At 41.0% G+C, this 12,067-nt stretch overlaps 1 protein-coding gene and 1 long non-coding RNA gene across 5 annotated transcripts in view; one reads left to right on the forward strand and one right to left on the reverse strand.

Moving 5' to 3' along the window:
- The window catches only part of LGR5 (leucine rich repeat containing G protein-coupled receptor 5), a 128,579-nt gene that overhangs the window by 14,897 nt on the left and 101,615 nt on the right, over positions 1-12,067 (reverse strand). Inside the window, exons 6-11 of one of the 2 annotated variants that reach the window (XM_029955784.1) lie at positions 11,128-11,199; positions 8,262-8,330; positions 6,594-6,665; positions 3,169-3,240; positions 2,949-3,017; positions 2,511-2,582 (exon numbers count right to left, since the gene is read on the reverse strand). In XM_029955784.1, coding sequence (XP_029811644.1) covers positions 2,511-2,582; positions 2,949-3,017; positions 3,169-3,240; positions 6,594-6,665; positions 8,262-8,330; positions 11,128-11,199 — 426 coding nt within the window. The remainder of the gene's footprint in view (positions 1-2,510; positions 2,583-2,948; positions 3,018-3,168; positions 3,241-6,593; positions 6,666-8,261; positions 8,331-11,127; positions 11,200-12,067) is intronic. The other variant, XM_029955786.1, reaches the window with a different exon arrangement.
- LOC115305525 overlaps positions 2,350-12,067 on the forward strand; it is a 57,219-nt gene continuing 47,501 nt past the window's right edge. For all 3 annotated transcript variants that reach the window (XR_003914826.1, XR_003914827.1, XR_003914825.1), the window contains exon 1: positions 2,350-2,465. This is a non-coding gene — a long non-coding RNA (uncharacterized LOC115305525). The remainder of the gene's footprint in view (positions 2,466-12,067) is intronic.

Raw genomic sequence — 12,067 nt, forward strand, 5'->3', positions numbered from 1 at the left:
TTATTGACTAAATGGAATTCATATAGAAACACATCACTTACTACACACAAATAATGCAGATGAAGCTGTTTGCAAACAAAAGTTTGTAGTTTATATCGAGGTTTGAAAGACCAAACTAAACCAAAAAAAGATTAAAAACCCCAGAACCAGACCCCACACCCGTGCACAAATACACCTGGTTAACTTTCTGGCGTATATTTTTAAAAAGTAGCGAATGTGATAAAATGGACATACCTGTCATCAAAGCTGATGCTAATTTGGTTCACTCATCTCCCAGACTGCAAGGAGACAAATCCTTCCTGTGTGCCTCTTAGTAGAGGATACACAGAAGCTTCTTCCATGTAAAGACCCAGTGTCACCCTCTACCTACTTTCTACCTAATGGTTTTCATGGCCGGCACTGATCAAGCACTTCTTAAATATAGACACCGTGTTTACAGCTTTACCTAAATTATCTCATTTGATCTGTTGTCACCTTATGAGAGAGACACTGATTATCACCGTACAATGTGAAACAATTTGCCTAAGATCACCAACTACTTCGTGGGGAAAGCCACACACAGGCAGGTAATTCCCATGGACGGGAGGCAAGTGGCGGCAGTTTCTTCATGTGACAGTTACATGAAGTGCATGGTTCAGCCAGAGGAGGTGAGCTCGCAGAGCCTGGCTTCCGGAACATAAAGTAGATTGTAGTAGACGTGGCGATGCTGAGTCCTATTCTTGGCTTCAACGAATTCAACGTGGTCAATATGCCGGCCAAAGCGTTAGGCCTATTTTAGTTTTCTCCTTAAATGAGAAGATACCTGCTGATCTTCTTGCAGAGTGTTGTGAAGAACAAATCAGGATTACAAGTTGAAGTGCTTTGAAAATGAAAAGCTTCTGTGGGCAATGGATTTGTGTTCTTTCAGACCTTTCAAGTTTCAGCTTGAGGAAAGAATAGCTTGGAGAAAGAATAATAGTTTAAGGGAAGGGACAAAGCAGTCGATAAGAGCTAACACTGCCTGAGAGTTTACGGTGCTCCAGGTGCTGGTGTCAGTGTTTGACATGCAGTAATTCATTTAATCCTCATGATGATCCTCTGAAGGAAGCGGCTATATCTCTGTTTTATAGATTGGGAAATGGAGTCCCAGAAGGGATAAATAACTTGCTCAAGATCTCTTGCTGGTATATAGAGTGATGGGATTTGAACCAGCAAAACAGACCACAGCGTTTGCTCTTAACCAATTTGTGCAGTTCCAGAGCTGGGGGGTTTACCATCTGCGATGTGACAGCGGAGACAGATGCAGTTTAAATGCTGGCTCCCTCAGTATTAGCTGTCGCATGTCAAGTCCTGGTCATGTTATCAAGCCAGTTTCCTTGAGAAATGAGGATAATTATGCCATTTTGGGTGTGGTAGGCAGAATTCTAAAATGGCTCCTAACATTCCCCCTGCCTGGTATACACACACTTCCTCCCCGCATTCAATCAAACTGCCTGTATTTGAGTTTGGACTCTGCTACTCTCTTGCTGTATGACTTTGACAAATGTACTTAACTGTCTTAATTCTCAACTTCCTCATCAGAGGGCAATGTCGGGGGAAGAAGAAGCGACTTACTCTCTGTTCCCTTCCTTTACACACAACGGTCTGACTCTGAGGCGGTGTTACTACAACCCCGTATCGCTGAGCAACCCTAGTCTGGAGTGGCTAGGGGGCCGGGGAGAGGGGAAGCCAGAGCCACTGTGGCAGGCATTCCCATTCTTCCGCTTCACATTTGTAGCGCTGCTTGTAGCTCTGCTACTGGGTGAAGCCTGCGTCGGAGTTACAGGCATTCAACGGACACAGATGTCTCCTCTGTGAGAACGGAGCCATGACGGGAGACTAAGGGTCCATTCATTAACCTCCACGACGCATGAGAGGACAGAAACAGGATTGGGAGTTGAGGGAGAAGGCTGAAAATGGAAGGTCAAAAGAAAGCTCTTCAAATGCCTATAAACTACGTTTCAGAAAGGGAAAGGCAGAGGGGGGGAAAAACCTCAAGTCAACAAAAATAACATATGCAAGCTGTTTAACCATTAGTGGAAACATTAGAACATGGCACCCACAACTATACCAGAAGAAGGTTTGGTCACCTTTATCAAGGTTTGTATGGGTCTAACTTAATTTTTTATTTTGGCATCCATATTGGGTTTTTGACCCATTATGTAATTGCTCTCTACTCTGCAAAGAAGGGGAAATGAAGTTATCTAGATTTGTTCATTTCCATTTTCTGACAGGAAACGTGTGCCAGTTGAAACTCTAACGGGAGACTGGTTGGAACTTGGGAACCAAGGGGGCGCCGCCACCATTACCGGTCGCACCCGAGAGAGCCAATTCCCCAGCCCCCACCAGGGGCAGGGGAGGACCCATCTGCTGGAGCCCTGCAAAGAGAGACCTTTCTTCCCTTTTAAAGGATTATTGAAATAACGCCTGCCATTTCTCTCCTAAATGTAAGTTGCCTGTTTACACAACGTTACTGCCTTCCTGATACGCACAGCACTTGCAGATTCGGTAACTGGTTGCAGGCGGCTTGAGGAAGAGTTGAGATCTGGGCTCCAGTTAGAGTCCTATTGAAAACACAAACCAGACATAATTCTTTTCTTCAGGCATCGCACAGCGACATATTTTTATTCACTGACTTTAAGACTGGTCGGGGCGCCTGGGTGGCTCAGTCGATTAAGCGTCTGACTTCGGCTCAGGTCATGATCTTGTGGTTTGTGGGTCTGCGCCCCACATCGGGCTCTGTGCAGGCAGCTCAGAGCCTGGAGCCTGTCTTTGGATTCTGTATCTCCCTCTCTCTTTGACCCTCCCCTGCTCACGCTGTCTCTCTCTTTCTCAAAAATAAATAAAACATTAAAAAAAAAAAAAAAGACTGGTCAGGCTTCAAGGACAGTGCATGTGCTGGGCAAAGTCAAGACTATTCAAGTACTTACAGACTCTCCAGGCTCGCAGTTCCAGTTAAATCAGGAAATTCAGTTATTTGCGAGGCACCATTCAAAGTCCTAGAATGAGGGGTACATGAGTACTATTGGAAGAAGCTTCCAGAAAGGGGTAATTTTAGTGCCATTTAGAAAGCACTTTAACTTAAAATATCCATTTGGTTTTTACAGCAACCCATATGAGGGGAAAATGATATGCAAGAGAAAAACTTACAGTGTTCTTAGTTCAGGTAAATGTTGAAAAGCAGATCTTCCAACAACCTGGATGGGGTTGTCATAGAAATGTCTGAAAAAAATCCAAACACCAATGTCTTAAAATAAAAGTTGAAAGACGACTGAATTCCTGTTCAAATGTTCAGGAATTATATTGTGTGTAATCATGATTGCACTATATTGCATAACATTCCCAATTACTCGATATCAGGCAAACTTCAGAAGTGTTGTTTGGTAAGAAATCCATACTATATAAAAATGAAGGTTTCTTATAACAGGGCAGATATGAGTGATAGTTACTAAGGAGAAAAGCAAATGAACAGACTATACGTATAGTTAAAAATCTTCCTCTTCCTCCAAGGACTAGTCATCAAGTGTCCAAAAGGGAATTCAAGAAGGGGTTGGTAGTTGTATCGTTAAATAAACAAAGATGCAGTTCTTTATATTTATATGAAGATTAGATCCTCTAGTCAAATACTATCATAACATACAAGAAGGATTCCTCAAATTATTTGAGAGAAAATTTGCTATTCTACTTTTTTTGGTGACATTTAGATTTTTAAAAAAGTCATGACTGCTTTTAAAGGTGAGACATTATTAGAACTTAAATAATATTTTGTTATACAGATTTAATAAAAAAAGTTTATTTATTCATTTTAAGAGAGAGAGAACGAGCATGAGTAGGAAAAGGGCAGAGAGAGAAAATCTCAAGCTAGCTCTGTGCTGTCAGCATGGAACCCGATGTGGGACTTGATCTCATGAACTTTGAGATCATGATCTGAACCGAAATCAAGAGCCAGACACTGAACCAACTGAGCCATCTACAGATGTTTTCAGTGTAATGGTATTTGAATGGAGCCCTACAAATAGTTCTTACTTGAGACATCTGAGTTCAATGAAATTGAAATTTATTTGTGTCTACTGTGCTCAAAATCTGAGGGTAGATACTGTGGGCATTTAGAGGCTGATTCATTAAGGAAGCCATAATTAAGTATCTATTATATGCTTGATATTATGCTAGATTCTGGGAGTTTGAAGATGGATAAAATGTTCTTGCCCTAAAGTAGCCGGGGATCGGTTGGGATAGAACAAATAAATAATAGCATACCACTTCCTGGCTGATACAGTACTTTCACATAGATAGCTCAATTGGTCCACTCAACAGCTTTAAAAGATCCATAGCACAGATACTTAGATACTATTTATCTCATTTTTGGAGGAGGAAACTAAAGCTCATATACTTTGGCAAGTACATTACTTCCCAGAGCTTTATTTTTCTAATTTTTATGCTGGAATTAAAAAATCTTAGTTGTAGGGTTTGTGTACAAATGGAAAGACTTAATGCTTGTGTAACACCTGGGATAGAGTTGTCACCTAACAAACCTAAGTCCCCTTCTGTCCTCCTACCCTCCAATCTCGTCCCTTGGATTATGTAATCAGTAAGAGAAAGAGCTAGAGCTAGAAGGTCTTATGATTAATAATGGAGTTTTCATCATAACATTACAGTGTCTCTTATCTAGACAATGTGCTTGTATGTATATAGTTGTGTTCACACATGTATGTATGTTCATACCCTGGGCAGATATGAATACACGTGCTTGTGTACCTAAGTATCACAAATACAAATAAGGAGTTAAGGAGTTATACGGTTCTCAGGAGAGAGTTTTCTCGTGAGATGGAGAAAAACTTCATGGAATGTCATTGGAAACAGGCCCTGGAAGTCAGGATTTCAATAAGCATTGGGAGGGGGTGGAATCACAGAAATACGGAAGGAAGGAAATTAAGAGTTTTGTTCTATGAGGACGGCTTAGTCGATCTGGGTTATGGCATTAGGTAATTGAGGAGAGCTTGGGGAGCTGGTCAGGAGACTCACGATGGACGATCCTGAATCTGTACGTTTCACAGCCAAAGAGTGATTGAGATGGATGCTGTGATTCAGGGTGACGGCTCTGCTAGTGATGGAGGCAGGGACGGTGGCAAGAAGTGGCAAGAATGTCGCGGTGGTGGCTGGCACAGACTGGGGCAGTGGGCGTGGAAAGAAGTCATCCTGAGGGTGCGGACCATAGAGGTAAACATGGGGAATGGGTAGCCAATAGGACAAGGGAAGCATTCACAGAGAGGGGCAGCTGGGGATCCCCGATGGGATCAGGAGATAGAGAGAGGCGGAAGCAAGGAGAGGAGAGCTTCAGGGAGAAAACAGTGAAAAATACCGTAAAATACAGGGTAGAAGCACTAATAAATTTGGGGGACTTCTAGTCCTTTCTCAAGTGGTATTAGCATATCAAAAGAGTGATTAAAAAACCAAACCCAGGCTTGTGGCTGCAAGGAAAAAGAAGCAAAGGCAATGCAATTTGCCAACTCTTAATATGTAAATACTCTCTAATGAGGCCTACTGTTTATTGGCAATAGACTTAAAAACTCTTAGTTTGCCAACATACTGTCAGCATATTTCAGAAACGATGAATGGTATATATATTTTTTTAATTTCAGTTGTCAGGGCTAATTGGGATTCCAGCTCATTTGTGACAGATGCTACCCGGTTCCAGAAAGCCTCTTAATCAAGTTGGCACAGGATGACTATCTGCCAAGAAATGCCCCTAGAGTCAGGTTCAACAGTTGTCCTTTCTCTCCTCTTGCATATGTGGGACCCCCTCCTGCCAGACCTCAGGCCAGTACTATGCCCCAAATCAGGTGTCTTCTAACTAAGAGCCACCCTAATGCCTATTTTCATCTTCCTGTCTGTCTATATATAATCAATCTTCTGTCTGTACTAAAATGTGAAACATATAACCAATTAATTTTATGCTGTAGTTGTAACTCTATTTTATGCTTTTATGGCATATAAATTCCCAATTCGCCTTTTTATTTTTTATTTCGCAACTTTCTAGAATTACAACCTATCTTGTAAGTCTATAAATGTGACTCAATGCTTGGGCTTGATAACAAATCGATATAAAAACCCAGCATAAACCAGTATGCCCCAAACCCCCACGATCAATGGAGTCTACTGCTGTAAAGGATTCCCATTTGTACATAATAATGTAAATTTCTGGTATACTTGGATTCAAGTTCTAAATAACTGGGTGACCTTGACATTGATGCTCTAAAAACTGAGTTTTATTCCTTAGAAAATAGAGATGAGCAAAAGTATTTCAGAAGATTTTTGTAAAGTGAGACAGGCATCTGAAGATATGAAGCATAATGCAATGCACACTTGTAGGCTCTAGAAAAAAAGAATCTTTGATGTTATTTTAGCATTCAGCTAAAACCTGGGAAAACATATCTATATGCACTTCTCTGTATAGATTTGTACACTGACAAAGACCAAACTTGGGAAAATATAAAATACTCATTGTATTACATTTAAATGTGCAATATGTACTATATTTCAGGATAGAAAAATCAAAAAGAACTATGGCCACTTACATTGTAATAAGAGAAGGATTGCCTACAAATGCTTTCTCAGGTATTGACTTGATATTGTTGCTGTGAAATCCTCTAGAAAGAGAGGGAAAAATTTTTTTAGAAAATAACGTATAGGATATAATTACTTAATAGTAATACGCCTCCTGTGGCAATAATCAACATCTTTGGTAACTAGAGGATAAACTTAAATTCCTCTATGCATTTTGAAGCTTATGTGCTCTCTAGGAGAAAAAGAAATCCCAAGCTGTCATCTTGAAAGAGATTCCTCTTTCAAGAATACAAGAATACAGAATCTGGAAATAATAGTTGTGCTTTACAGAAACTTTACAATCTGATGTTATAAAAAGAAAATCGGTTTGTTAATATCCAATAGAGCACCATTGTATAACAACTTGAGAGAGAGGGACTCATCTTTGGAGAGGGGATTATGATCACTCCTTCTGACCCCATTTGAAGCTAGGCGAAGAGAAAATTGATTTAAACTGCTGTGAAGCAGAGATTTAAGTAATCTCCTCATGAGGACAAATTTTCCTGAGCTGAGGGAAGGTCTCAGTGAGTCTATAATAATGAACCGATTCTCCTCTGTCGGTGCTAATGTTTCTGAATGCCAGAGAGGCAGAGATCTTTGGGTCCCATGTGGGCTGGTGGCTGGATAAGGTGAGTGACACAGTCTTCGGGCTGTCTGACCAGAGACCATGATGACTTCCCAGGTCAGCCACACGTGGGGTTCCTGAGCGGAACCCCTCCTAAAGGCTCTTTCTTACAAACAAGCCCTGTTGTCTACCTCCTTTAGCCGTGTGTCTTATTTCTCTCAGCCAAGAGGATAGGCTGTATGTTTCTTTTTCTTTTCAAGTATTAGAACATTCTTTGCATACGTTTTTCATATTTTTAGGTACAAAGAAAAGCTAATTGAATTTTAGTATATAAAAGACAATATGTGCAACCTAAGAGCTCAAAGGTAGCTTTACTTTAGTAAAATTGTATGTTTTTAAAAATTAAATATGATTCACAAAGTACTTAAAGAATATGAAATAATTATGTGCCAGCATCTAGCATGGTTCTAGGCACATGCATTTGATTTCTCTAGTCTTAGACTTATGCAACCTTAGAGAAGTTTGTCTTTCAAAGTATTCAGCAAAAAACTGAATTCCATGGCAATTCTCTACAATCTATAAATGTTGGGGGAATATAGCTTAGGAAAAGAGATTTAGAGAACTATATGTATTTTTTCTAATATATATATTAGAGAAATCCATTATAAATTTAAAAAAGACTATCTGATGTTTGCTGGTGATAGAATAAATTAAAATATATTACAAGTTTACTTAACCATTATTTATATAAACTTATTTGTTTAAATGTTTATTTATGTATTTTCAGAGGGACAGAGAGGGAGTAGGGGAGGGGCAGAGAGAGAAGAAGAGAGAGGGAATCTCTAGTAGGCTCCACGCTCAAAATGGAGCCGACACAGGGCTTGCTCTCAGGACTGCAAGATCACTACCTAAGCCAATATCAAGAGTTGGATGCTTAACCAAGTGAGCCACCCAGACGCCACTACACAAACTTATAAAATCTCCTAGTCAGTTACACTATGTACAATAATTAAACATTTTAAAGTGAACTCACAAAGAATAAAGTTCTTCCATTAAATCTCTCCTGAATACTTACAGTTCTTTAAGGTTGGAGAGTGTCCTGATGGCAGTGGGGAATTCATCAAGATTATTGTAATTTAAATCTCTGAAAATAAGCAAATAGTATTTTCAGTTTCTCATTTAAAAATTCACATATACTCCTTACACCGAGAAAGTTAACATGCTGTCCAATGGGGCAGCGTCACTGATAAAATCTCTCATTCCTTCTCTTTATGGAGAGAGATTTTCTTGGCTTGCTGACCAGTATCTGCATTAAAATAGTCATCACACTGATCATGAGACATTTCAGGGTCAAGTCTCAGTGGCACACTGAGGGAGGGGGCAGATAGTAGGGTTAATGTTCAAGTAAGAGGCCTGGTGCTGGCTGCTGGAGGGGGTAGCCCTTCCCCTGAACCCGGCTCACCAAGCTGCCCACTTGCATGTGCCCTCATCTTGGCTCCAGAATCACTCTCCTTTCTTATTCCCACCTTCACCCTCTGACCTCCCCTCTGCATTCCAGAGTCATCTCGGAGAGCTGCTTTGTCCCCGACTCCTGAAGAGCCCATGTGTCTCTCCCAGGCTGAGGTCCAGGATGACAGCCTGCTCCTGGAGAGGTTTATGTGGCACAGAGTACTCTCAAGAAGGGCATAAGGTCTAGAATTTCTTCAGGGTCTCAAGTAATGATTCAGATCAGAAATATGTGTTCCTTGGTCTGTAAGCAAAGCTCTACGTTATCCTTCAGGCACAGAGATGGAATGGCCAAACAATTTCCAAACATTAATTTCTCTATCTGTTACGACACAAATGGCTTTTCAATTCCATTACTCACAAGTGCTTTATAGACTTACTCCACCTTAGATCTATAACTTCCTATGAAAAAGTAATTGCCTCCTAGTCTCTGGGAATGGCGGATTTCCCAGATGGCGCAGAAAAACCTTTTGGTCAGGCAATCAGATGTGGTTAGATCTTCCTCTACGGAGAAGAATTGCTTTTTAATTTTAAGAGAGATAATTTAACCGAGTTAAACATGAATCAAGATTCCTACTTGTCTGGCACAAACCATCCTTAAGCTATACTGCTAGCAGGAAACGCGTGTCTTTTGTGGATATAAATTTTCTTCCTGTTTGTAAATCTCTCCAGATGCTCTGTTTTGATTAAACGAGGATTGGGTCCTTATAAATTACTTGGGTTTCTAGTGAGGGAAAGGAAGAGGTTGGGAGTAACCAATTTACTGATCCTCTGTAGCCCTGGGCAAGGTGAGGGGAGGGAGGGGGACAATGAGACTCATATGAATTTGCCCAGAAATGTTTCACTCTCTACATGAAATCTACGGTCTTCATCTCAAACGTGGGGGAAAAAAAGAGACACTATTTATGGAAATACCCTTCAAAGCCAATACTGTTTTTTGTTCTTCCTCTGTTGGAAAGTACTGGAAGGTGCTTTGCATTGCTAAGATACCAAGCCCAGCCCTGTGTGGATATGGGAGAAGTTCTAATTTTACCAAGCAGCTCATGGGAATGGCTCGCCTATGCCATGAAATTGACTTCAAAGTCCTGCCTGGATAAGTTCATCTTTGGCATCTCCTTATGAGGATCGTTCCTCTCTTCTAAGAGGAGGCCCGGAGTGATTTAACTAACCCTGAAAGGAGAGCCGTTAGCACTCATGGACTTGGAGAAGACCACCAACAACAGATGGTCCCTCATGAAATCATCAGACTCACCCTGGTTAGAAGCTAAATTGACCATGTACAAATGCTAAGCTCTGTATTCAAACAAATCATGGTCTCCAAAGCCACATGAGAGATGGTCTTTGGTATCCCCTGGGTCAGAGCCAACATTGTAGACTCAGAGGTCCTGTGTGGCTTATTGGACTTGAGTATTAAAAATATGGGGGTGAAGGGGAGAACAAGTGAAACCACGCCCTTTCTTCCAAAACACTCAGGACCCTCACTGCCTGTCACCTTACTCTCATTATACCTCTCTCGCTCAACTAGGGCAATGAGGAGCAGCTCTTCCCCTGGGGGTCAGCTGGAGCCTGGCGAGGTCCACGAGATTTCTTCTCGCCGTGGTTCTGGGAAGGCTCTTGGCGGTCAGCTGGCTGGACTCTTAATTTTTATTATAGGTACCAATTCAGAACTGAAATTTTGACCGATTCTTTGGAAGGAGTGTATGCTGGTCAGCATGGATTTCAGGCTCAATCTAAAGAGGAAGCAAACCCCAGCTATGCTATTGACTAGATAATGTCATCTTGGTAGAATGGCTTAACCCGACGAGAGCGGAAAGTGGGATGGTGACGGCTCTTCTCCTCAGATGGTTGTAACGGAAACAACGTGTGCCAATCCGCAGGGTGATATGTGGTTATAGAGAAGCCCAAGAAATGGTCGCTGTTATTAGTTTTTAGTTTTCTGAATTGCTTTCGTGTGAACCTTTGTGGTTTGTAAATGAGATGCCTGTTCAGCTCAGATTGCAGAGTCCCGGCATTTGCCTGGTCGGCGTCCTCTCACTGGGGGAGGGAGGGGTGCACACTAGCCTCAGGAAGAGTGAGCCTGAGTGACAGTACAGAATTGATCCTTGACACAGAGTACACATTCCTAAGCAAACAGTCACTGCTCTGGAGACAACATCTCATTTAGTTTATAATGATTCTAACTCATTTATCACTCTTGTTAGATTAAAATAAAATCTCAGTTTTATTGCTCAGCTCTGTGTGTGTGTGTGTGAGTGTGTGTGTGTGTGTGTGTGTGTGTGTGTGTGTGTGTGTAAGATAAAGCTGCTTAAATATCTGTATAAAGCTCAGGCAATTAACCAAACCAAACAGCAAGTTTGACTTTAAGGCTATTTTGATTCCTTCAGAACAGTCATGAAAACACTGAAAAAAGGGAAACAAATAAAAGGTCAACTCACAGAGTCTCTAGGCTGTGGAGCCCATCAAAGCATTTCTTTCCCAGGGAGTGAATTCTATTATTATGGAGATGCCTGAAGAAGAACGTGACAGACACAGTCAGGAAGCCTCCCTGCACAGCGACACTAGCCACGGCATTCTGATTGATTAAATCCAAAGAAACTTAGAGTAAAGAACGCACTAATTATATGTAAGAAATACTTTGCTTAACCTTTTTTTTAAAGGTCTATATGACCCATCCACTCTTACCATAGATGATCCTATACCATAGAACTTAATACGCAATGATAGTTTTATTTTTTGGTTTGAGATATCAGGGAGTGTATAATAATATGGGCAACATGACCGATAAAAGGAAATTCAGGTTGTTAACACGGCTTTGGGATGTAGGATGTTAAGCCGAGATTCTGGTCATCTTTGACAAATGAAGGATGGCAGGAACTGTATGAAGCCTATTTTCTAGTAAAGCTCTTCTTGGCTTAGAATGTCTACATTCCCAGGCAGGGGCCACAGGTTAACAGGTAACAACGAGTTTAACCACAGAGAACAGCGGTCAGAATTTTTTTTTGGCTGCCCAGGGAGATTAGTTATCTTGACTAGGTATTAATGTGTACAATTATCATCTTTGGCTCAATGGTAACTCAGTTAAGTCAGGGCCAGTGAGAACAGCTGTGTGCATAACTGAAGACTGGACCAAGTCCCAAGGGATTTTTGGAAAATGGGCTTAAGGAGAACAGGGTGAGGGAGGAAAAAATTAAAACACATACCCAGCTTCTGGTGGATCAGTGGCATCATCTTTATATGTGAGAGTCCACACAGAAATTTGTTAGTATCACTCCAAACTTCTTATCCTTTTAGACTAAGATTTTTATTCTAATAAATATATGTTGATTTCATGTGAGATCTTTCTGACACTTACTGACAATCTTCTACCTACAACAC

Source organism: Suricata suricatta, chromosome 10 (assembly GCF_006229205.1).
Source record: "Suricata suricatta isolate VVHF042 chromosome 10, meerkat_22Aug2017_6uvM2_HiC, whole genome shotgun sequence".
NCBI classification, from domain to species: domain Eukaryota; kingdom Metazoa; phylum Chordata; class Mammalia; order Carnivora; family Herpestidae; genus Suricata; species Suricata suricatta.